General features: G+C 45.2%; 1 protein-coding gene across 1 annotated transcript in view; it reads left to right on the top strand.

Moving 5' to 3' along the window:
- Positions 1-6,767, top strand: part of chkb (choline kinase beta) — a 63,607-nt gene extending 56,840 nt beyond the window's left edge. Inside the window, exons 9-11 of the mRNA XM_078235708.1 lie at positions 749-855; positions 2,403-2,484; positions 4,819-6,767. Of these exons, the coding sequence (XP_078091834.1) occupies positions 749-855; positions 2,403-2,484; positions 4,819-4,875 (246 nt within the window). The 3' untranslated portion in view covers positions 4,876-6,767. The remainder of the gene's footprint in view (positions 1-748; positions 856-2,402; positions 2,485-4,818) is intronic.
- Positions 6,768-26,458: the final 19,691 nt, after the last annotated feature.

Here is a 26,458-nt window from a genome sequence, read left to right as displayed (position 1 = left end):
GGACCACAAACTCTGACTGTTTATACCTGCCCTCAGAATGTTCAGCAGCTGGCAATAGGCAAGCAATGTACCATTTTTGAATCGCCCCTGTGGTTGCAGAAACACCTGTCTGTTCCCTGAACTAGTGGATCTGCTATCACTGTTTCTGATTATCCTCTTTTCTTGCCCCCTTTACAGCTGAGCTGCTGGTGACTTGGGTCTGTACGTACCCCTCAGAGGACCCATTTCCCTCACCTGACTGTATACCAGTTAGAGAGCAAGATTTACTAAGGGGCCTCCTGTTCTAATGACTGGTCCTCCTTGTCTTTCTGGGTAAATACAGTAATGAAGTGCGAACCATCACGATCCCACATTATTACTGTTCAGGCTACACCCTCTCCTCTATGAACAGTATGCTTTCTCTGTACAGCGCACGAGAAATGATACTTTTCACTGTATACCAATACATGTGACAATATAAATCAAATCCAATCTTTAACCTGCCAGAGACTAATGAAAAATGTCACGTATAGCTTTTGTACCTTCAGGACACCTGAAAGCACTTTAAAGCCAACATTAACATTCCAAAACATGTCAAACTGGTAACAACCAGATTGTTGTTTTTTGAATTTTTAGAGGGATCAGTATTGGCTATGACCCTGGGAGAACCACTTGTAGTGCACTGTTCCTCTTTAACGATGACCTACAGATGTAGTTTGAAAGCTTTTTGCTTCATAAACAAGATTCACACTATCCTATTTCTCCACAGCTTCACTTTATCCGACACTACCTTTCCGAATACTCTGGCAACAAGGGCGACTCTATGCATGAGGACCAAACAAAGATTGAAGAAGAGATGATCATTGAGATTAACAGGTGGGTGCTGACTGTGTGGATTATCTTGAGGGTTTTGATAATGAGAGGAGTTGGGGACAGATAGAGTATAAATGCAGAATAAGCAAAGCTTAACTGCTAGAAACCTGAAGATTGAGCACTCTGTAGGTTGGATACTGGTCATTTACCAATGGGACGTAGGTACAAATATAACCCAGACTAAAGGGTTAAAGATGCCTCCTATCTGCTGTCTGTACAGGTTCTTTCTGAGCCTGGGCAAATATCAAAGCCCTGGTAGGCATTGATCCATGGCACAAAATTACCCACCAACTGGCTCAAAAATGATATTTGTGATCTGCAGAATGGCAGGTGTGGGTTGGAAGAAAGTTCGCACACTGGGTCTGTGATGTGCATTTGCACTGAGGCACATCGAGTGTAAAGCAGTGAGTTTACTGTATCTTGCTCTTGCTGTGCTCTCCTTTGATGTGCTGTTTGAACCATAAAAGCATGCAATGCAGAAGGAGGCCAGTGAGCCCATGATGCCTACGCCAGCAATTTACCAGAACAATCCAAAATTCATCTCTTGTCATGTGCTTTCATTGCAATGGTGCCTGCAGTGAAACATTCCATCTCCAGGCATCAGCATCCTGATGAGATTATGAATCACATCAGCACCAATTTATTTTTGTTAATGTAATAAGTTGGATGCTTCACAGGAGCATTATAAAACAAAATATAGGAGATATTGGGGGGAGTTTTCCCATCCTGCCCGCCACGGGAATCTTAGCAGGTGGGGGCTGGACCACGCAAAGATTGTTGACCTCGGGTAGGATTTTCCAGTTTTGGGGCGAACGCAACCAGAAAAATCCACTCATTGGGTGACCAAAAGCTTGCTCAAACAGAAGTTTTTAAGGAGCCTTTTAAAGGATGAAACTGAAGTAGAGAGGTGGAGAGATGTACAGACAAGAACTAGAGATATCCAGGGGGCCAGATAATGCCTGCAGGAGATGGAGACGTTAGACTTCCTGAACATGAAACAAGGAACAATTTGTTCTAGGGTAATTGTTCGCTTCTTGCTTCTTGACTTTTACTCCTGTCTCTTTCCACATTGATGTTACGACTTGTTTCAGTGTTTGAGCTTTCCCTCTTCACTCCCACCTATGTTCCGGTTGCATTATCCATCTCTTTTTTCTTCATATCCTTGTCACACTGTTCTTTCGCTGGAATAAATATCTTGCCTCCTTTGGTGATCCCTAAATCAGGAGTTCCTAAAATTGCAGATTTCTCACTCCCCCTTTGGTTTCTGGCACCACCCTCCACTCTCTTGGTCTCTTCTCTTTTCTCCCATCTCCTCAAACAGTATTTAAGCAGATTGACAGATTGTTTGGGTCTACTTGCTTGTTGCCTGAGTCCCTCCAATCCTGTGGATCCAGGGCTTTTGCATATGTAGATAGGTGGCTGATGCTGCAAAAGATGAACGGTCAATTTTTTTTAAAATGTGGAATTGTTTGGATAAAGCTGGGTCTGACCAGCTGCAGATGTTTTATTTGGTTGTGGTACTGATTTAGCTTTTTGGTTTTTTTTTTAAGATATGCTCTGGCCTCTCACTACTTGTGGGCTCTTTGGGCCATTTTGCAGGCGAAGATTTCAACCATCGAGTTTGGTTACCTGGTGAGTTAAAACATAGAACATAGAACATTACAGCGCAGAACAGGCCCTTCGGCCCACGATGTTGCACCGACCAGTTAAAAAAAAAAACTGTGACCCTCCAACCTAAACCAATTTCTTTTCGTCCATGAACCTATCTACGGATCTCTTAAACGCCCCCAAACTAGGCGCATTTACAACTGATGCTGGCAGGGCATTCCAATCCCTCACCACCCTCTGGGTAAAGAACCTACCCCTGACATCGGTTCTATAACTACCCCCCCTCAATTTAAAGCCATGCCCCCTCGTGCTGGATTTCTCCATCAGAGGAAAAAGGCTATCACTATCCACCCTATCTAAACCTCTAATCATCTTATATGTTTCAATAAGATCCCCTCTTAGCCGCCGCCTTTCCAGCGAAAACAATCCCAAATCCCTCAGCCTCTCCTCATAGGATCTCCCCTCCATACCAGGCAACATCCTGGTAAACCTCCTCTGCACCCTCTCCAAAGCCTCCACATCCTTCCTGTAATGTGGGGACCAGAACTGCACACAGTACTCCAAGTGCGGCCGCACCAGAGTTGTGTACAGTTGCAACATAACGCTACGACTCCTAAATTCAATCCCCCTACCAATAAACGCCAAGACACCATATGCCTTCTTAACAACCTTATCTACTTGATTCCCAACTTTCAGGGATCTATGCACACATACACCTAGATCCCTCTGCTCCTCCACACTATTCAAAGTCCTCCCGTTAGCCCTATACTCAACACATCTGTTATTCCTACCAAAGTGAATTACCTCACACTTCTCCGCATTAAACTCCATCCGCCACCTCTCGGCCCAACTTTGCAACCTGTCTAAGTCTTCCTGCAAACTACGACACCCTTCCTCACTGTCTACCACACCACCGACTTTGGTGTCATCAGCAAATTTGCTAATCCACCCAACTATACCCTCATCCAGATCATTAATAAATATTACAAACAGCAGTGGCCCCAAAACAGATCCCTGAGGTACACCACTTGTAACCGCACTCCATGATGAATATTTACTATCAACCACCACCCTCTGTTTCCTATCCGCTAGCCAATTCCTGATCCAATTTCCTAGATCACCCCCAATCCCATACATCTGCATTTTCTGCAGAAGCCTACCATGGTGAACCTTATCAAACGCCTTACTAAAATCCATATATACCACGTCCACTGCCTTGCCCCCATCCACCTCCTTGGTCACTTTCTCAAAAAACTCAATAAGGTTAGTAAGGCACGACCTACCTGCCACAAAACCATGCTGACTATCACCTATCAATTCATTACTCTCCAAATAACTATAAATCCTATCCCTTATAATTTTTTCCAACATCTTGCCGACAACAGAAGTGAGACTCACCGGTCTATAATTCCCGGGGAAGTCTCTGTTCCCCTTCTTAAACAATGGGACAACATTCGCTAACCTCCAATCTTCTGGTACTATACCAGAGGCCAACGACGACCTGAAGATCAGAGCCAGAGGCTCTGCAATCACTTCTCTTGCCTCCCAGAGAATCCTTGGATAAATCCCATCCGGACCAGGGGATTTATCTATTTTCAGACCCTCCAGAATATCCTGCACATCCTCCTTATCAACTGTAATACTGTCTATTCTACTCCCCTGCAACCCAGTGTCCTCCTCAGCTATATTCATGTCCCCTTGCGTGAACACCGAAGAGAAATATTGGTTCAATGCTTCACCAATCTCCTCCGGTTCCACACATAACTTCCCTCTGCCATCTATAACTGGCCCTAAACTTGCCCTAACCAACCTTCTGTTCTTGACATACCTATAGAACGCCTTAGGATTCTCTTTAACCCTATCCGCCAAAGTCTTCTCATGTCCCCTTTTAGCCCTTCTAAGCTCGCTCTTCAACTCCCTCTTAGCCAATCTAAAGCTTTCTAGCTTGCCCCAACTTTTTTTCTGCCACTGCCTGTGCATGTGTTTTTAAAAAATTGTTCCTGGATCGGAGCTTTGCAGTCAAGACCAGAATTTATTTCCTACCCCAGAGCTCTTGACAAGGTGGTGGTGAACCTCCTTGAACTAATCCAGCTGAGGTACATTAACTGACGAGGCTGGGGTTGAAAGCCATAACCCTCCAGCGATGTAATGGAGAGAATTCTCTTTTCCACACTTCCATTAGAGCCAGTTATTCCCATTCTACATGGTTGTACACAACCATGGACCCAGTAACACAAAGTAATGTTTTATAGTGGACAAACTGTAAACACAGTTCACCAGAAATGTTTACTTTCTGTCACTCTGAGCTTGTACGCTCTGTAAAGAGAGGTGTTGAAGTGAAATCTGTGTGTGTTTCAGGATTACGCCCTGTACAGACTGGAAGCCTACTTTGAACAGAAGAGAATATTCGCTTAACTCGCTGCAGATGGAGATCACTCACAACCCTCGTACTTGAATTTAAAATGTTTCCATTATTCTTTCTTTGCTTTTTTTAAAATAGCGTATCTTTGCATTCTTATGGGATTGGTCAGCAACCATTTCACACACAATCAATCAGTGTTGTCTATATGCGTGTCTCAGCCACATTCGTATACAATTCAAAGTCCAATCAGATGTCAAGATTAATGTATACTTCAAGCTAGATGGGGAAAATATTCTTTCTACAATTGTGCTGTGTGGAACTCTAGGCCACGGTTGCTCTTCAAGGAACTTAAGTGAAGTTGTTATGCTTGTGTAGTTTGTTCTTGTAGTGCTTACCTCAGTCCTTCCTACACCCATCGATCTCCTAACTTGCAGAGTACAGTTTAGCAGGTTTTCTTAAAAGATGAAGTCTGTTGTACAGATTAATACTTTACTGGGGAAATATTAATGGCAATGCATGACCGATGTGGTTTATGTTGGGCAGTCCCTGAGGTCTGGGCATGAGTAATCTCACTTGCACCTTTCTCAGATTAAGTGATCCAGTGCAGAAAGCTACATCCATGGCCAGATTATGGGTGTGCTACACTCCCCTGGCAGGACTGGGTGCGTTGGTGTGCATTTGTTGTTTGGTCAGTGCATTTGGAGATTGACTCTCAACTCTGAATCAATAGGAAGCAAGTTTGACTAGTGGATATTTCCAGTGGTTGACACTGGAGCAATGTTGTTATTCTTAACCTTTTCTTTAATTTATTCACAGGAAAAGAATATAACTGACGAGGTTAGAACTTATTCCCCGTCTCATTTTATCTCTACAGTATCTTCGTTAAACTCCTCTACTCCCGGGTTACCTTTTCCATGCAGTTCTATCCAGTTTGTTCGTTCTTCCCATTTTAATTGTTCTGTTGACTAACTGGGTCTTTGTTTAGTTTATTTTGGGAGTGCACATTTATCTTCTACAATCCCTAGAATCCTAGCCTAGTATATCACAGAGGCCATTCAGCTCATTGAGTCTGTTCTGGCCCCTTCAAAGAGATATCAAGTTAATTCTGTTCCTCTGCTCTTCCCCATCTTTTTGTCATTTTCTTTTCCAGTTCTCTTTGGAAAGCTCTCTTGAATCTGTTCCCAATGTGCAATGCATTCCAAATCCGAACCATTCGTTGTGTGAAAAGGTTTTCCTTATGTCCCCTCCTGGTTCCTTTGCCAATCACCTTAAATCTGTGTTCTCTGGTTGTTGACCTTTCAGCCATTGGAAAAGGTTTCTCTTTACTTATTCTTTGTGGACTCCGTGATTTTAAAAAATCTCCACCTAATCTCCTGCTAACAGCTTCTCGAAGGAGAACAACCTTGGCTTCCCCAGTCTGACTGGCTCAAGGATGAGGGATTACATTCTAATAAAATTATATCCTTCCCCCAAAGCCAAGTCTGGTACTCATTGAAAGTCAATTTTGTAATATCTGTCTCACCATCTTCCCAATGTAGTATTGAGTGTAAAGGTGGATTGGAAGCTACAGTGGGACATGAAGGCTGCTATATACTAAATCGAGTAGATCATGATGTAATTACATTTTTACTGGCCAAGAGACTAAGTAACTGAATGCACTCCTGAACAGGATCCATGGCACATCGCCAGATTCTTTCAACATCAGAGATGTTTGGAGAGCAATCGAAAGGCAAGAGCTGAGCACAGGGCAGACCATTCCATCCACCAATGATCACTGGAAGAGAAAAATTGAATCAAACATTTACCACTCTGAATCAGACTGCTACTTGTGAAATATTTGCAAAAGATCAATCTGTTTGAGTCTGTGTCTGTGATTAATTAATTTTATCTGCGACTTGATCTATGATTTCATCACGTAAATAAAATGAGGAACATCCTGTTGTGATCCTGTGTGTGATCAATGTGCGTGTCACTGAAAATGGTTTGGACAATTCGCATGTGAAGATGCTGAGTTTACCCTGGGCTGGTTTTTCCTATGTTGGGTCAACAGCTCGGGCTCACCACCAGGGTTAAACTGTCTCCTTCCCCTTTGTAGGGACAATTGAAGTAAAGTCTGTAGCTGACATTTTCTGTTTGAGGCCTAAGTCGTTCCGCAGTAGGTGCCGGAATCAAGAGTGTTTCCTGGCACGGAGCCTGGTGGGACTTCTCACCGAACTACGCAATACTGGGTTCAGTAATTATGCAGTTGGGTGTTTACTGCCATGTTGAGGGTGGACTGGGTGATGTGCCCTCATATCTGGGCTCTGTTTTAAATGGCGCGTCGACATCAACTTCTTTGTCACAAACCCACTGTGGAAGGAGGAGATGGGCTCATGATCCCAAGGAATTTTGACCCCCAGATTCATCTACGCTTTCCTTGATGTGCTGCTGAATGCAATGCAGGCCAGGAAGATCCTCCTGTACCCAGAGGATGCAAGGGTGAGCCCAGTCCAGCATAGGAAGAAGTCACCAGGTGGTCAGCACCCAGAGCTCCCACTAGAGGACTGCTCTGCAATGCCAGTAGATAAATGACTTCATCCATACCACCTTGGTAAGTGAACTCTCGCCTCACTGAATATTAGAGAGACTTGGGCCTTAGTGGCAAGGACACCACCTGTGCAGCCCATCCATAAGAGCTACACAACGTGATGAGGCAATACCTCATAGCCCCAGTTCAATCCATCTAGTCTCGAGGTGGAGACTGGAGATGGCACTGCAGGTCCTTGACCCACATAGAAGGCTATGATGCTGTTGGGTGTGGGTAGTTAAAAGGCTTTGAGGACACCAACAAGCACTGCTAATGACATGCCTCTGTGAACCTTCTCCTTCCATCTCCGTAGGCTAACTGTTCTGGAGAGTGTTGCCCAAAAACCTTTATGGACAACCTGTAGTGCTTCAACCATAAGGCACACAATCCAGCGGGTTATCTGTTGGAGTGGAAACATGAGAAAGATACCTGAAACCCAATTTCTGTCAACCTCTCTTTGTGCACAAAGGAGTGATAGAAAAGGGAGCGGATTTGCCTGAACTGAGAGACTATTAGAGTTTGAGGAGTGAGCAGCCAAGCTGGGAGGGGAGAATCCAGACAGTCTGTGCAGATGGAGAGGTTGGCAGGTAATGTCCATTGGTTAAGGCTCCATGCATAATGTAGACACATGAAAACCTATCTCCATGTTCAAGACAGCTCATGAAGTGACTTGGTCTCCTCGCTCACCTACTGGTCCCAGCAGGAAGAGGGGAAGGCCTGAAGAAGCTGTGTCCAGCAGTACCTCCAGTCTCCAGTGGACTCAGGAAGGAAATACAGCAGTAGAGTAATCACAGCAGTCACCTGCACCCTCCACAAACACAGAGAGACAAACCTCAGTGGGTACTTGATCCAGTTCTGACAAGAGTCTCACGTTCTCGTACAGACATGTGCCTGTAGCAGGAGAGGGCATGGTCAACTTGGCTCCCCAGCACCATGAGGACTGCTGATGGAAGAGTCTTCTGTGATATCCAAGTCTGCTGATGAGTTTGTGGGATTGGCCCTGCCTGAAATGCTGGAGATGCAGCGATATTAATGGGGTACAAAATGGCTTCACGTGACCTCAGGTGGGGTGGCAACATGCCATCAAGGGCAGGAACACAAGTTCCCACCAACTAATTATTCAGCTCTCACCACATTGTCCTTACCCCCAACCCCTCTGCCCACCATTGCACCCACTGTTGTTGAGACTGATTGTCGTGGGGCGGCATGGTGGCTGTAGATGGGGGCTTCCTCTTGAGGCTATGTATAGCTACTAAAGCTAATACAAAGACTCAAAATATAGTGTACTGATGTTGAAGACGTGACTTTATTTAACCAAACGATCGAATGTGAGAATGATATGAGGAAGCCCTACACTCAGGGTATAGAATGCGGGCAGCCGGATATCAGTCTGAAGAACAATGCCCCTGTGAAGGCAATTATAGATTCCCAAAATCATTGCCCACCTTCCCAGTGGGCATTACCCAGTAAATATTAATACAAATTGGTCAATAATCATACTGTCATTAACTTCAACCAGTAACAAAACACATCATGACCTAATGGGATTTCATTTGTTGTTAAATTACGGACGTTACTTCCCTTCTGTTGCCCAGCGATATGAGATGCTGAACAGTGAAATGATTCCCACCGAATTGAACCCATGTGACTCTCGTCCAACCCTGAGGAATTCTTCATGTCTGCTCACCACCTGCGTTATCCTCTCGGAGTTGTATGACCTTACTCATAGGGCAAGCGTTGGTAGCCATCTTGTTCCCGACCACCGCTGATAGCATTACTGCTTTTAGTGAAACTATTGTTCCTTCTCTCTCTCTCTCTCTATTTTGTCACTGACTGAAGTTTCACAAAATGTAACCAAAAGCATAACACATCCATCTTGTAAATACAAAATACATGTTTTAAATGAGAAATATTTGTTCATATGCAGAGCTGTCTTCTATGGCAACAGCCCTGGCTGGTTTACGTTTCCATAATCCAAGATCATTCATTCTTAAGTTAGTGTCGTATTAGCGTTTCTAAATCTATCGTTATGTGTTTATTAGCCTAATTTGCCCCCCTACATCAGTGGCGCAGTGGTTAGCACTGCTGCCTCGCAGTGGTTAGCACTGCTGCCTCACAGTGCCAGGGACCCAGGTTCAATTCCAGCCTCGGGTGACTGTGGAGTCTGCACGTTCTCCCCGTGTCTGCAGCGGTTTCCTCCGTGTGCTCCAGTTTCCCCTCACAGTCCAAAGATGTGCGGGTTAGGTGTATTGGCCATGCTAAATTGCCCCTTAAAATCAGAGAGATTAACAGGGTAAATATGTGGGGTTAAGAGAATGGGTGGGATTGTTGTCAGTGCAGACTAGATTGGGCCAAATGGGCTCCTTCTGCACTGTAGGGATTCTATGATTCAGGAGGTAGAATGTTTAGTCTGGATCAGTTCATGTAGGAATTATATTCCAGTTTCCCATCCAGTGTACATTCCTCTGTTTGCAGAGCTGTGCCACCAGGCATTTCTCTATCTATATTGTTACAGCCAATCTGTCCAGTCCTACACTGCATGGGCATCAGCTGAGTTGGTTCATTCCCTCCGTGTATCATCAAAGTTATTGAGAGAACCTCCAGTTCAAATTTTAATGAAGATTCATTACTCCATCAGAAATGAATTTGATAGTGAAGAATTTTACACTTGACAATTCATGTGCAGAGTCCTCATTGTCTTGTTTATTGTTGGGTTGATCATCACTGCCCCAGATTCTTAAAGATGATAAAGGGCCATCAATCCACATGTAACTCCATTCCTAAAGGTATTAATCAACCTTTATTTCTGTTAAAATACTGAATTACTTGTACATTCAATGGTATAATAGCCATGTACAGCAATAGCAAGGGGCTGTGCAGGAATGGGACCGAAATACTAATGGAAGGAATAAGTAGTGCTGTAGATAGGACTTGAAACTGGTCAGGTAGGTGGGGTGGCAAAGGGGGAGGACAACACCAGGACAATACTTAAACATATGTTCTACGAAAAGTAGAGCAGACACTAGCTAATAATGAAACACTGGATGAGTAGAGGGGATAGGATAAAATTGAAACCGACCTTCTCTAAGTTCTTGGGCAACACAGGAGACAACAAAGCAGAATGCAGAGATAGTAAGAAAAATATTGGAAGTTAGGAAAGCAAAAAGGAACTGTGTAATTAAATGAACGACGAATAGAAAAGGTTTTCTGCAGACAAAATAAATTTTAGGATAGGAATATGCTTGCAAAGAAATACACGAGATAAATTCACAGATACTGGGTGGGGTTTTACGGTCTCGCTCATCCCGAAACCGTAAAATCCTGCCCGAGGTCAACGGACCTTTCCATTGTCCGCCTCTCGTGGCAGGTGAGGTGGTGAAATTCTGGTCAGTGACTGGGAAATGGCAGAATATTGATAAGTTACTTTTACTGATATTTTAGCAGTGAGAATAATGGGTCCAATATGACAGTGGAAGAATAAATCCGGGTATAATGGGGATGGGTGTGGGAAATAACTGATAAAATAATAAAACTTGGGAATAAATTGCTGATCCAGATAATTTGCATTCATGCATTTTATGGAAGCTAGGTTAGAAATAGCAAAGACACTGTTACATATGTGTGTCCAAACTGAAAAATATAATAGAAACATTTCTAGAAACCCCAAATAGAGTCAGCAGTATTGATATCAATAGGGAGAGTCATGCTTGAACAAACTCAATGAAGTTATTTGAAGTAACAGTAAACTAGGGTAATATTGATGTGATCTGTTTAGATTTTAAATACCATTCAGTAAGGTGCGGCACATGGTAGACTCTTGATTAAGATTTGGAATTAAGTGTAATGGATATTAAGTTGGCTACGAAACAGATGGGCAAAAGGTGGGAAGTGCTGTTCCAAATGGACCAGGGCCAGAACCATAGCTGTTTACTATTTACATCAATAAATTGGCTTGAAGTCAGAAGTAAAATTTCAAAATGAGGACACCAAATTGGGGGTATTATTATTACTGAGAAGGATTGCAGCAATTTGAAAAAACATGTGAAACTTGCAGAATGACAAATTTCATAGAAAACCTACAGTGCAGAAGGAGGCCATTTGGCCCATTGAGTCTGCACCGAAAACAATCCTACCTAGGCCCCATCCCCGCTTAGTTACTCTGCTAATCCCTCTAACCTATCACAGGACACTAAGGGTTAATTTAGCATGTCCAATCAACCTAATCTGCACATCTTTGGACTATGGGAGGAAACCGGAGCACCTGGAGAAAACCCACGCAAACACGGGGAGAATGTGCAAACTCCACACAGGCAGTTACCCAAGCCGGGAATTGAACCCAGGTCCCTGGAGCTGTGAGGCAGCAGTGCTAACCACTGTGCCGCCAATGCAATTAGTAAATGAATTTCAGTGTTGGCAAATGTCAGGTGGTCCATTTTGGTAGGAAGAAAATGGTGGCACCAAAGTTATTGGAAAGTAAAAGACTAAATGGGGGCATAGTGCTTATTGCTGCTGCGTCGCAGCGTCAGGGACCCAGTTTCAATTCTGGCCTTGGGTAACTGGAGTTTGAACGTTCTCCCCATGTCAGTGTGGGTTTCCTCCAGGTGCTCTGGTTTCCTCCCACAGTCCAAAAATGTGCAGATTAGGTGGATTGGTCATGCTGAATTACTCCTTTAGTGTCTACAGTTGTGTAGGTTAGTGGATTAGCCATGGTAAGTGCTCAGGGATAGGGTTGGGGAGTGGGCCTGGCTAAGATGCTTTTTTTTAACAAAAGGGGCAGCACAGTGTTTGATACTGCTGCCTCACAGCGCCAGGGTCCCGGGTTCACTTACAGCCTTGGATGACTGTGGAGTTTGCACATTTTTTTTGTGTCAATGTGTTTCCTCTGGGTGCTCCAGTTTCCTCCCACAGTCCAAAGATGTGCAGGTTAGGTGGATTGGCCATGCTAAATTGTCCCTCAGTATCCCAAGATATATCGGTTAGGGAAACTATTTGGGTAAATACGTGGGGTTATGAGGAATAGACACAGTAAGAAGTCTCACAACACCAGGTTAAAGTCCAACAGGTTTATTTGGTAGCAAATACCATAAGCTTTCGGAGCAATGCTCCTTCGTCAGATGGAGTGGTCTCTGTTCTCAAACAGGGTTAAATTAACCCACTCCATCTGACGAAGGAGCATTGCTCCGAAAGCTTACGGTATTTGCTACCAAATAAACCTGTTGGACTTTAACCTGGTGTTGTGAGACTTCTTACTGTGCTTACCCCAGTCCAACGCCGGCATCTCCACATTATGAGGAATAGAGCCAGGTTAAGATGCTGTGGTGGAGAGTCAGTGCAGACTCGATGGGCCAAATACCCTCCTTCCACACGATTGGGATTCTATGATTTTAAACAAAGAGAGCCAAGGATGTGGATACACTTACTATAAAAAGATATGCCACAAGTTAACAAGGCCAAGAAAATGCAAACAAAGAATTGGGGTCCATTTCTGGAAGGGTTGAATTGAAAAGCAGAGAAACTCATTTTGAACCTTGGTTAGATTACAGTGCTGTCCCCTGTGGACTGTTTGGTTTATAGTAAAAGGATATAGAAACATGCAAAGGGGCAAAAAATCATTACAAGGATGGTACCAGATACTAACCATCAAAGATTAACGTGGGCTATTTTCTCTAGAAAATAGAAGACCGAGGGGTGATCTGCTGGAGGTTATTAACATTATAATAAGATAGACGTAGATAAGCTGTTTTCACCTGTGGAGGAGACCAGAACGAGCATCCTAAATGTAGATAGTGCCTAATAAACACAGTGTAGAAGAGATCCCATTCCCAGTGGTTAGAATGTGGAGCTTGTTACTACAAGGAGTAGTTGATGTAGATTGATGTATTTATATAAGAACATAAGAAATAGCAGTAGGATATTTGGCCCCAAAGACTTGCTCCACGTCCTTTACAGAGTTAACACTTCTCATGCTATCCGACTCAAGAGCAGCTTCTTCCCTGCTGCCATCAGACTTTTAGAACATAGAACAGTACAGCACAGAACAGGCCCTTCGGCCCACGATGTTGTGCCGAGCTTTATCTGAAACCAAGATCAAGCAATCCCACTCCCTATCATCCTGGTGTGCTCCATGTGCCTATCCAATAACCCCTTAAATGTTCCTAAAGTGTCTGACTCCACTATCACTGCACTTTTGAGTGGATCTACCTCGCACTAAGTTGATCTTTCTCTATACCCTAGCTATGACTGTAACACGACATTCTGCACTCTCTCCTTTCCTTCTCTGAATGGTATGCTTTGTATAGCATGCAAGAAACAATACTTTTCACTGTATACTAATACATGTGACAATAATAAATCAAATCATTTACTAGCCTTGTGCACTCTTCATTAATGACACCTGTATTTTCTTTGCAGGGTTTTTAATCTGATGAATGAGATGAGCAAAGTATCTGTAACTTGAAACCAATTTGTTTCTTAACCTATCTATATCCCTGGCAGACCCTTTGTGTTCTTTTCACAACTTTCTTAAGGGGTGAGCCAGTGGAATTCTCCATCATAGAAAGCAGTTGAAGCCAAAGCATTATATGTTTTCAAGAAGGAGTTAGACATAGCTCTTGGGGCTAAAGGGATCAAAGGGTATGGTGGGAAAGCAGGAACAGGTTACTGAGTTGGAGGGTCAGCCATTTTCATAATGAGTGACGGAGCAAGCTCAAGGGACCGAGTGGCCTTATCCTGCTCCTATTTTCCATGTTTCTATGTAATATTTAACAATGGATTTCAACATTTTCCCAGTGATAGATGTAGGTCTAATTTGTCAATAATTTCCTGGGCTGGGACGTCTCCACAATCTGGAGAGACCTGGGCGTGGGGGGCTGTGCTGCATTGTCCCAGGCGCAGGCGGTGATCAACTGCACACACGTGGCCAATTTGGCTACCACAGACCAACCTGTTTTCTTCTTCAACAGGAGGGACTTCCATTTCATCAATATCCAACTGCTCTGCAGCTTTCACAGATGAATCTTTTGGGTGTGCGTTTAGTTCCTGGGAAGCAGCCATATGCATACACTTTTTGGGATTCCTAGATCCCGCAGCTGATTATTTGGCACATGGTTAGATGCTTTGTGGTATGAAGGGCACACAATCAAAACTCCAAGGATGCCTTCAACTCCAATTTACCACTCAACCAAGTTAACAACTTCAGATTGGAGGTAGTGCAGGTTGGATGGGCTGAAGGGGGAAAAGGACAGGGCAGTGAGACCCCGGGCTGGATTTTATTGGATGCAGGAGTCTTGATCCTGACATTGGCCTCAATTCTGTGTCAGAACCCTGAAGTGGAAGTGTCAAAATGAAGGTCTTTGCGATCATATCCATTTAATGATGGGGGTACATGAGGGAAGAGGGAAGCCACAGAACCCGAGTGATGTTCAGCCACCAGTCCCACCCAGAGAGGTGAGGGAGAGCTAGATTATACCTCAAAATGGAGGCACACTCAGAGACCATCTTCTTCAGCTGAGACACAGTTAGTGTGAGAGGCCTCAGGCGAGAGGGATAACCCTCTGGAAGAATACCTGTGTCTGTTCCTGATCTCCTAGGCTGTGACCTTCATCCCTGTGATAGCCCATTGACCTCCCGAAAAGAGACATCTTGGGGGTTACAAATAGTGTGACATGAGTCCAAGATCCCGGTTGAGGATGGCCTCAACCGGGATCTTGGGTTCATGTCACTCTATCTGTATGTAACCCCCACGACTTACCTAGGCTTGCAAAATCTCACTAACTGTCCTGGCTGGAGACCATTCACACATCTTTAACCTGTGCTTAACCCTCTCTCCACTCACATTGTCTGTACCTTTAAGACTTGATTACCTGTAAAGACTCGCATTCCAACCATTATCTTGTAAATTGAGTCTGTGTCTATGTGTGCCCTGTTTGTGAACACAACTCTTCACTCACCTTAAGAAGGAGGAACACTCCGAAAGCTACCAAATTAACCTGTTGGCCTTTAACCTGGTGTTGTGAGACTTCTTACTGTGCTTACCCCAGTCCAATGCCGGCATCTCCACATGGTAAGAATTGAAATCAGTGCACTTGCAGTACCACCAGAAGCCTGCAGATGATGGTGTTGAGCTACAGGAATACTTGACCTCAGCAGTGCCACCAGGAGGTCTGTACTGGAACTGCAGCACATTCACTTGCAGCTTTGGATAATGAGTAAATTTGTGAAATTATTGCACTATTACCGCTATCAGTGAGTGACCTCATAACACAACAACCATCTGCATTTATATATCAACTTCTGCTAATAAAACATTCCAAGCCTCCTGATTTCTGGCAAAGATTGAGGACGATTAGAAGAGATGATTGGGTTGAGTTTGGTGAAATATTGCACTCACTGCCAGCTTGCCTCATTCTCAGGGTTGACTTGGGGAGGGGATTGCACCCGGGGTTTGGGTGAGGGGGTGGTTGGGGTCTGTGGGGGTTGGGGAGTGTTGCGGATGTGGGGAGGGTGAGGACAAGCAGGCGACCTCATGGTGATGCTGACCTGAAGCCCCTGTGGCAATTTGAATTCCCAGGCCTTATTAATATCTGTAAAAAGTCTCAACACCAGGTTAAAGTCCATCGAGTTTATTTGGAATCACGAGCTTTCTGGCGCTGCTCCTTCCACAGGTGAGTGGAGTCCTTATTTCATTGCTGACTTCATCCACTCACCTGAGGAAGGAGCAGTGCTGCAAAAGCTCGTGATTCCAAATGAACGTGTTGGACTTTAACCTAGTGTTGTGAGAAATCTTACTGTGTCCACCCCAGTCCTACACCAGCATCTCCACATCATTAATATCTGCACCCAGTGACTCCACTATTGACGGAATGGAAATGATTAGATAATTCCCATGTCAATCACACCTACAGGCTCTGTATGAGGTGGGATTGATTTCATGCACATTATTCATTCATAACTATAACCTCCACTCACTGCATTTTGGGGGAGTTTAAACCAGCCTTTACTGGGTGGCATTGCTGTAGATTATCAAGATTATCAAGTAGATTCTGTAGACTGTTCTCTAGAATGTGCTGTTTAAATAGAGTATGTTTGTAGAGGAATGTTATGAAATACCCTAGACAGGGTAGAAGCAGCGAGGTTATTTCCACTCACAATGGAAACAAGAACTAGGGGGCATAGCCTCAAAATACGGGGGAGTCAATTTAGAACAGAGTTGAGGAGGAACTTCTTCTCCCAGAGGGTAGTGAATCTTTGGAATTCTCTGCCCAATGAAGCAGTAGAGGCGACCTCGTTAAATGTGTTTAAGTCACAGATAGATAGATTTTTAACCATTAAGGGAATTAAGGGTTATGGGGAGCGGGCGGGTAAGTGGGACTGAACCTACTATCAGATCAGCCATGAGCTTATTGAATGGTGGAGCAGGCTTGAGGGGCTAGATGGCCTACTCCTGCTCCTATTTCTTATGTTCTTAAATAGACTGTTTTCTGTGAATCCAGCTGTAAATCCCACTCCTCCCTCCATCTCATTGGCTCAGACAAAGCTGTCAATACTCTGCTCAACAATATTTGAACAATCGATGGGCTGAATGGTCTCATTCTGCACTGTAGGGATTCTCTGGTGACCAGAACAATCCGGCTCCTTGCCTGACTGTGCTTAATGCTGGAATGGGCCTCTTAAAACTCCTACTGTCAATTGAATAAAAAGCTCTGTAAGACTTGCAGTCTGCAGCATTGAGCAGAAGGGCAGTTCCCTGCTGTGTAAACCCTGTGTGCCGGGGACAGCCTCCTGTTCTTTAGTTCCGCTTGCTCACTGCAGACATCCTTCATGCATGCATTTTTCCATAGATTCTGTGAAAAGCTCCTTACTTCTAGGTTATATTGTTTGAACTGAACTCAAACTGCATTTACTGTTTCTTTAGGCCCCTGTTTGCTAGGCAACAGCCAGTTTTTATTATACTCTGTGCTTGTTTTAGAGTTGTAAGCGCCTCATTAAAATGCAGGCATCTTTTGAGGTGATACTAAGGCCGGAATTCTCCGGTCTCACCCGCAGCTGGGAATCTCCAGTCCCGCTGCAGTCAATGGAGATTTGTTTCATTATCAAGTTCTCTGTTCTCACTGAAGTTGAACGCCTTCAACTCGAAGTTATCACTCAACCAAGTTAACAGCTCCTGATTGGAGCCAGTACAGGTTGGATGGGCTGAAGGGGGAAAAGGACGGGGCAGTGAGACCCCGGGCTGGATTTTATTGGGTGCAGGAGTCATGATCCTGACACTGGCCTCAATTCTGTGTCAGAACCCTGAAGTGGAAGTGTCAAAATGAGGGTCTTTGCGATCATATCCATTTAATGATGGGGGTACATGAGGGAAGAGGGAAGCCCAATACACAGAACCTGAGTGATGTCCAGCCACCAGTCCCAACCAGAGAGGTGAGGGAGAGCTAGATTGTACCTCAAAATGGAGGCACACTCAGAGACCATCTTCTGCAGTTGAGGCACAGTTAGTGTGAGAGGCCTCAGGCTAGAGGGATAACTCTCTGGAAGAATAGCTGTGGCTGTTCCTGGTCTCCTAGGCTGTGACCCTCATCCCTGTGATAGCCCATTAACCTCCCGAAAAGTGACAACCTCCAGGAGCTGGCGGGCTCCCATTTGGCAAGGAAACACTTTGACTGTGGGAAACTGTCATCACCTTCCGGATCCAGTCGCTATTTATTCCATATTTAAGTTAAACTAATTCCAAACCTGGCCCTGGGAAATTCCCCTGGAGGTGGAATTAGGTTGGGAAGTCCAAACATGGCTTCACCCCTATGTTTATAAAAATCAAAGAATCCTTAAGAGTGCAGAAAGTGGCCATTCGGCCCATTGAGTCTGCACCGACTCTGACAGTGCATTTTACCCAGTACTTGTCCCTGTAACCAAACGTTATGTACCCCGTTAATCTCCCTAACCTACACATCTTTGGACTATGGGAGGAAACCGGAGCACCCAGAGGAAACTCACACAGACACCCAATGCTGGAATTGAACCCAGGTCCCTGGCACTGTGAGGCACCGGTGCTAACGACTGTACCAGCTTGTCGCCCCAAACTTTGTTTGTCCCCAACTCTCCTCTCCAAATGCGTCTCCACAAGGCCAGAAAAAATCAACCCCATTTCAATGTTCCTTTCTGAGAGCTGCCAAACTCAAAATGGGCCGAATGGTCTGCTTTGCTGCTGTAAATGTCAATGATTTGAAATCAGTGCACTTGCAGTACCACCAGAAGCCTGCAGCTGATGGTGCTGAGCGACAGGAACACTTGGTCCCAGCAGTGCCACCAGAAGGTCGTTGCTGGAACTGCAGCACATTCACTTGCAGCTTTGGATAATGAGTAAATACGTGAAACAGTTGCATTATTATTGTTATTAGTGAGTGACCTCACAACACAACAACCACTTGCATTTATATATCACCTTCTACAAAATAAAAACTTTCCTAGCGCCTGAAGTCGAGCATTATTGTTCTGAAAAATTCCCAGTCTGCTCCCACGATGATGTGGAGATACTGGCGTTGGACTGGCGTGAACACAGTAAGAAGTCTCACAACACCAGGTTAAAGTCCAACAGGTTTATTTGGTAGCACTTGATATGCGCGAACTCCTGAGATCCTCTCCACGATGATGCTCAACCTGTGGTCCTTTCCTGGAATTTTAGTTTTAAAGTTTATTTATGAGTGTCACAAGTAGGCTTACATTAACACTGCAATGACGTTACTGTGTAAATCCCCTAGTCACCACACTCCAGCACTTGTTCGGGTACACTGAGGGAGAATTTAGTATGGCCAATGCACCTAACTAGCACGTCTTTCGGACTAAAAGCAAAATACTGCAGATGCTGGAATCTGAATCAAAAACAGAAAAATGCTGGAAAATCTCAGCAGGTTTGACAGCATCTGTGGAGAGAGAATGGAGCCAACGTTTCGAGTCTAGATGACCCTTCGTCAGAGCTAAGGTCAAAGGAAATCAAAAAAGATTTATACTATGAGGTTGGTGGGGGCGGGGAGGGAAGCAGTGCTGTAATAGGACAAGGGAATGAGGATGAAGAAGGCAGAGAGAGGTGCTGACAGTGCCCATTAAGTGATCAGAATGTGTGACAAACACAGGTACAGATGGTTAAGGCAGTTGCCCTGAAAAAGGTTCGGGGGGAGGGGGGGGTTGGGGGGGGCGGGGAATGGAGAAGTCAAAAAATGGAAGTGAGAAAAAACGGTGATAAAATGGATGAATGAAATGAAAAGAAGAAACAGAATGAAATAAAATAGATGGAAAAGGGACAAAGGTGGAGGGGGGAGTTCATGCTGTGAAGTTGTTGAACTCAATGTTCAGTCCGGAAGGCTGTAAAGTGCCCGATCAGAAGATGAGGTGCTGATACTCCAGTTTGCATTGGGGCTTCACTGGAACATTGCAAAAGGCCAAGGACGGACATGTGGACAGGAGAGCAGGATGGTGTGTTGAAGTGGCAAACAACAGGGAGCTGCTTCACAGCTCCAGGGACCTGGGTTCGATTCCCGGCTTGGGTCACTGTCTGTGTGGAGTTTGCACATTCTCCTCGTGTCTGCGTGGGTTTCCTCCGGGTGCTCCGGATTCCTCCCACAGTCCAAAGATGTGCGAGTTAGGTTGATTGGCCAGGTTAAAAATTGCCCCTTAGAGTCCTGAGATGCGTAGGTTAGATGGATTAGCGGGTAAATATGTGGGGGTAGGGCCTGGGTGGGATTGTGGTCGGTGCAGACACGATGGGCCGAATGGCCTCCTTCTGCACTGTAGGGTTTCTATGATTTCTATGATATGAGGTCTGGGTCCTGCTTGCGGATGGACCTACTCCTGCTTCTATTTTCTATGTTTCTCTTCTTATATAACACCTGCCACACACAATGGGCAAGTTTGCAGGCTCACCATTAATTAGAAGATTCGGTTCTCCATGAGAACAGAAAAGTTCTGCCCAGTTTCAATGTCTCTCTGAGAGCTGTCAGACTCAGAATGGGCCAAATGGCCTACACTGCTGTAAATGTCAATGATTCTCATTCAGTTCACTTGCAGTACTGAAATAGGCCTGTAGATGGTGATGTTGAGCTATAGCAACACATGGTCTCAGCAATGTCACCATGCGGTCTCTACTGGAACTACAGCATCTTCACCAGCAGAATTGCATATTTAGTAAATTTGTGAAATTATTGCTTTTCTATTATTTTCTATCTTGTTGCTATATCTTTAATTATGCAGGGAGCTGCAGCATTGGATGCCCCTCCTTTCCCCCTTGGAACTCGGTGTCTAATCTGAAGACAAACTATTTCCAGTTTGGAGGCTTCCCACTACTTATTTTCTGTTTCATTGGGTCAGGGTTCTTCCCAACTCACTGAAATGAGCCCTCCTTTAGGTGAGGAATATCCTGGCAAAGATTGAGGATGATTTAGAAGAGATGGTTGGGTTGAGTTTGGTGAAACATTGCACTTACTGCCAGCCTGCCTCACTCACGGGGTTGACTTGGGGAGGGGATTGTGCATCAGGGTTTGGAGGAGGAGGTGGTTGGGTTTTGGGTTTGAGGTCTGCAGGGGTTGTGGGGGGGGGGGGGTGTTGCGAGTGTGGGGAGGGTGAGGACAAGCAGGAGATCGCATGGTGATGCTGACCTGAAGCCCCTGTGGCTATTTGAATTCCTAGATCTCATTAATAACTGCATCCAGTGACAGTCTGAGGTAGGTGGGATGGACGGGTTACATCTTAACAGGACTGGCATTCATATACTCGCAGGGGTATTTAATAGTCCGTTGGAATGGGTTTAAATTGACTGTCAGGGAGATGGGGGCCTGAAGGGTGGCCCAAACTGGAAGGAAGTCATGTTGGTAACAGAAAGTAGCATTGGGATTAGAAATCAGAAATCATAGAAACCCTACAGTGCAGAAGGAGGCCATTCGGCCCATCGAGTCTGCACCGACCACAATCCCACCCAGGCCCTAGATGGAAGATGAAATAAAGCAAAGCATTGAGTATGCATTGAATGCAGAATGGTGGCACAAAGACAAAGTTAAGGGCCCTCTACCTGAATGTGCACAGCACCCGTAACAAGGTAGATGATCTAAAATCAGAAATAGGGGGAAATAGGAATGTCATAATTGCCATCATGGAAACATGGCTGCGCAGTGACCACGACTGGTAACTGAATATCTGAGGATATTGGACATTTGGGAAGGTCAGAGAGGGTTAATTAGGTGGAATTAATTAATTATTTAGTTAATCAGGTGGAATTGCGCTGGTGATAAGGGATGGGATCAGTGCAGCAGTCAGAGTGGATCTCAGATCAGAAGAACAATGTGCGGTAAACAGCGAAGGGCAGCGGGCATTGGTTGGTGTTGTTTATAGACCATCTCATAGTAATAGTGTCCATCTGCAGTGCTGCTACTGGAACAGCTACAGGCCCAGTCTCCCCCATCTCAGCAGGATGCTGGTCCTGGCCGCATACAGCAGCATGTCGATGTTGCTGCTGCTGGTCAATTGCTATGAGTAGAATAGCCAACTCAGCTGACTCCATGATTCTCCAGAATCATGCGCTGAAGGGCAAAGCGAGCGGTGAGGATTCCTGATAGAGCACTCGCTTTATTCCAAAGGTCCATGGACCAGACCTTAAGCAGTCTACGGGGCGTACAAAATTAGTTTGACGACATATTGATTATTGGTACCTAGAAGCCTCATTGAAATGACTTCAGATGCATGGCCTTTATATCAGGAAAGGTGAATGTGAGTTTTTCCAAATGTCAATACAATATTTAGGCCATGTGATCAACAGCAAGGGCTTACACAAGGTACCTAAGAAGATGGAGGCTATTATGGAGGCTCCACGACCAACGAATATAACACAGTTAAGATCATTCCAAGGATTAATTAATTAATACAGCAAATTTTTTTCAAATCTAGCAACCCTGCTTAAGCTATTGCATAATTTGGTTTGCACAAAACAAGCATGGCAGGAGACACTACAGTGCGAGTCAGTTAAAGATGCCCTGAAGAAGTCAGAAGTTTTGGTACCTTTCAACCTGAAGTTACCATTATAGCTCACCTGTGATGCCTCACCGTATGGAGCGGGAGCGGTGATATCACACAAACTACCATCAGGGGAAGAAAGAGCAATAGCTATCACATCACACGCCTTGATGAGTGCTGAATTGAATTATGCTCAATTGGAGAAAAAGACACTGAGCATCATCTTTGGAGTGTGGAAATTTCACCAATACCTCTCCGGTTGTCACTTCACTTGCTGACGGACCACCATCTCTTACCATGAATTTTTGGACTGCATAACGATATTGCATCTCTTGCCGCATGAACTTCAATGACGGTTTTTAATATTATCTGCAGATTCCTACCAGATAAAGTCCCGTCAGTCTAAGAACCATGCCCATGCTGATGCATTGCCACGATTGTCATTGACTACTGGTCAAGAATTCCCTGGTAGTGTTTCCAATATCTTATATTTTTCAAAGATTGAACACATCCCAGAGACTGCAGCTCAAGTCCAAAGACAGACCAGAAATGATCCTATGGGGGAAGGTACTGGAAATGGTGTTAAAAGGGAGGACAGTGGGAACACAGCCTGAATTAAAGCCACACGTTTCCAGAAAACTCGAGTTGACAGGTTGTGGGAACTCCACCCTCCCTGCCTCGCTACTGGATGTAAACCCTTGCTGTCTACTCGGTAGTTTAAATAGGTTACTTTGGCAACTTGGGAAATGTATTCCTCCCTCTTTAAGTGAACTCACAATCTGGAAAATCTCTGCAAGATTTCTTCTAGGTTGGCCAGGTGCTACTGTTCTGAAGCCCCCATGGCCAAGACGTCATCTAAATATACCCAAAACTTGGGTAGGCCTTGAAGGATGCTCTCCATAACTCTTCGGAAGATGGCACATGCTGACGAGACCCCAAAGGGCAAATGGCTATACTCAGAGCCATTCTTCCTAGATAGCACATGTTTTGCCTGTTCCTGAAACTTTGCTGTGGCTGTGTCCTTTGACAGTGTTTGCAATAATCCACCATCTGGCATTTGCATCTTTGTGGAAGTTCTGCATGTTCTCTAATATATTTGGGGTCATCACTGCCTTTCCTTGACTGTCTGGTGGTGACATTAGGGTTCCTATATTGAAAGGATCCTTTAACACCTGATTTACACAAGCACACTCCAATTGAGGACTGATTACCTGAGGTCACTCCCCCTAATTGGCGGACTTTGCTGCCAGATGCCCTTGTAATTCCTAAGCCCCTTTTTCTGTGTTCTCAAGTAACAAGGCTATTTCAATGCCTCTTTTAAAGGGTTCTGCCAACAGCTTCTTTTGTGTGGTTAGGTCATTTATGCCACATAATGATTTGTCTCGCAACATTTCATTATATGTGTTGATTGTCACATATTTCCAGGAGGACTTGTTCAATTCAAGCTGAAGATAGGCTTGTTTCATGCCCAACTTGCTGCCTGTTAACTTAGCGTACAAATCTTCAAATTGGACATTGGTTACCTCCCGAGTTTGGAGACCCGATTGACTGTTAGTTTAGGTCCTCACAAAGACAAACCGATTTGTCGGGCTTAAGAACAGGGACTATGGGCACGGCCAGTTCTGAAAACTGCACGGACCTTATACCCAACCTTCCAAGGTGATCTCAATCAGTTTCCACCTTCTCCAGCATGGAGTAAGGGACTGCTCTGGCTTTGAAATACCTGGACGTAGCATCGGGGTCAACATAGATCTTGGCCTTGGCTCCTTTTATTTTTCCGAGTTCCTCTTGAAAAACTCCAAAGTATCTACTAATAACTTTGTACAGTCCCTCCATGCCTAGCCTGAAACTCTCCAAACAGATCAGCCCGACCTGCTGGAGCCAATCTCTGCCCATAAAGCTTGGTCCATGCCCCGTATAACAATAAATGGGAGACAAGTTGATTGCTGCCTATTGGTTACTGGGGCCATTGTGGTGCCTTTCATTTGTAAAGGTTCCCCCATGTAGGTGGCTAATTTGGTCTTCGCATCTTTGAACCTCAGGAGTTGGAAGTCCAATTAGAGGTACTTATGGGTCTGTTCTCTGATAGCAGAGACTGCAGCTCCCGTGTCCACCTCCATCTTCAAGGGATGGTCATTCACTGGTAATTCTACCACTATCGGGGCAACTTTTGCTGTAATAATACGATTCAGTTGTAGTGTCCCTGTCTTTGGAAGACCGGATGCCTGCATGGTACGCTCAGGTACTGGCCTTGGCTTTCTTCCTAGATAGCACATGTTTTGCCTGTTCCTGAAACTTTGCTGTGGCTGTGTCCTTTGACAGTGTTTGCAATAATCCACCATCTGGCATTTGCATCTTTGTGGAAGTTCTGCATGTTCTCTAATATATTTGGGGTCATCACTGCCTTTCCTTGACTGTCTGGTGGTGACATTAGGGTTCCTATATTGAAAGGATCCTTTAACACCTGATTTACACAAGCACACTCCAATTGAGGACTGATTATCTGAGGTCACTCCCCTTAATTGGCGGACTTTGCTACCAGATGCCCTTGTAATCCTAAGTCCCTTTTTCTGTGTTCTCAAGTAACAAGGCTATTTCAATGCCTCTTTTAAAGGGTTCTGCCAACAGCTTCTTTTGTGTGGTTAGGTCATTTATGCCACATAATGATTTGTCTCGCAACATTTCATTAAGAGCCAGTCTAAATTCACAATACTCAGCTAATTTTCATAACCTAGCCAAGAACTCAGTGACAGGTTCCCCAGGAGTTCTCCCAGCCATGTTGAAGCAGTATCTCTGGAGAATTACAGGGGACTTCGGGTCATTGAGGTTTTTCACGTGGTCGACTAGCTCATTAACAGATTTTGGCTGGCATTCTTGCGAGTTTCCCAAGCTTTTTTGTTAGCTCCGTGCAGGAAATCAGTACAGAACTGATGATCATATGGAAATGTCATTGACTTTGACTTTCAATGTGATTAGCGGGCCCGGATGGTATTCTCCCGGCCCGCGAGCATCTCCTCCCCCCCCCCACCCCCTGCCGGGCATGCTTCCACCAACGAGGTTTACAACTGCTCCCCACTAATGGGAAACAGGCGTCCTCAACTGCTGACGGGGACAGAGGCCATTGAGGCCCCCCAGGAAGTCATGGCAAGGGGGGCTGCCCCTTGGGAAGTGGCAGTGCCAAGCTGGCACCCTGGAACTACCCATGGACACTTTAACACTGCTGATTGGGCACAGGGCAGTGCCAAGTGGGCAGGGCCAGGGGGGAGCGACATTCTGGGGGGGGTGCGCTCGGTGGCGGGGGGGGGTCCCTCTGCAAGTGTGATGAGTGGGGGAGTGAGGGAGGAGGACGATCAGGACTGGCCATCGCTGGGGGGTGGGGAGGGATCGGGGTTGACCTGGAGGGGGTGGAGATCGGGGCTGGCCCCAGGGTGCCAGCGATCGGGAGTGGGCGGTGTTGGGAAGGCCAGTGATGGGGAGATGTCGGGGGGGGCAGCAATCAGGGGGGTTGGGAAGGCCAGCGATCGGAGGCCAGCGATTGGGAGGCCTGCGATGCGGGTGCCAGTGCGCATGCACCAATCTCTGCATTGACAGATCGGCACAAGTGCAGTGGTCCACTCAGCACTATGCTGCCAACCTCTCGGGCGAGAATAGGCCCCACTCACCACTTTTCATAGTGAATCACGCTATGGCACTCTGTATTGCTCAGAGTGACAGAAATTCATTCTGGTAAGTACGCCCAAAAAACGGGCAGGAAATACTCCAGTTTTGGGCACTTATTTTTGTTTTGGGAGAATCCCGGCCTTTGAATCAGGGGCAGATAGGTCAGACTTCTTATCAAGCTGAAAATGGTGTCCCGCATGCTGTAAAAGACATAGAAAACATGAGTTGGCCATTCGGCCCTTCGAGCCTGCTCCGCCATTCATTATGACCATGGCTGATCATCAAATTCAATATTCAGATCCCTGCTAGTCACTGCCTGCCAATCAGAAAAATGCCAAATCTTTGCCTCCTATCTGCTAAGCAGCTTTCTATCTATCTCAAGACATTACCTGCAATTCCAAGTGCTTTAACTTTGCACA

This window comes from Mustelus asterias, chromosome 19 (genome assembly GCF_964213995.1).
Source record: "Mustelus asterias chromosome 19, sMusAst1.hap1.1, whole genome shotgun sequence".
Classification (NCBI taxonomy): Eukaryota; Metazoa; Chordata; class Chondrichthyes; order Carcharhiniformes; family Triakidae; genus Mustelus; species Mustelus asterias.
This window is presented reverse-complemented; position numbering and strand designations above follow the sequence as displayed.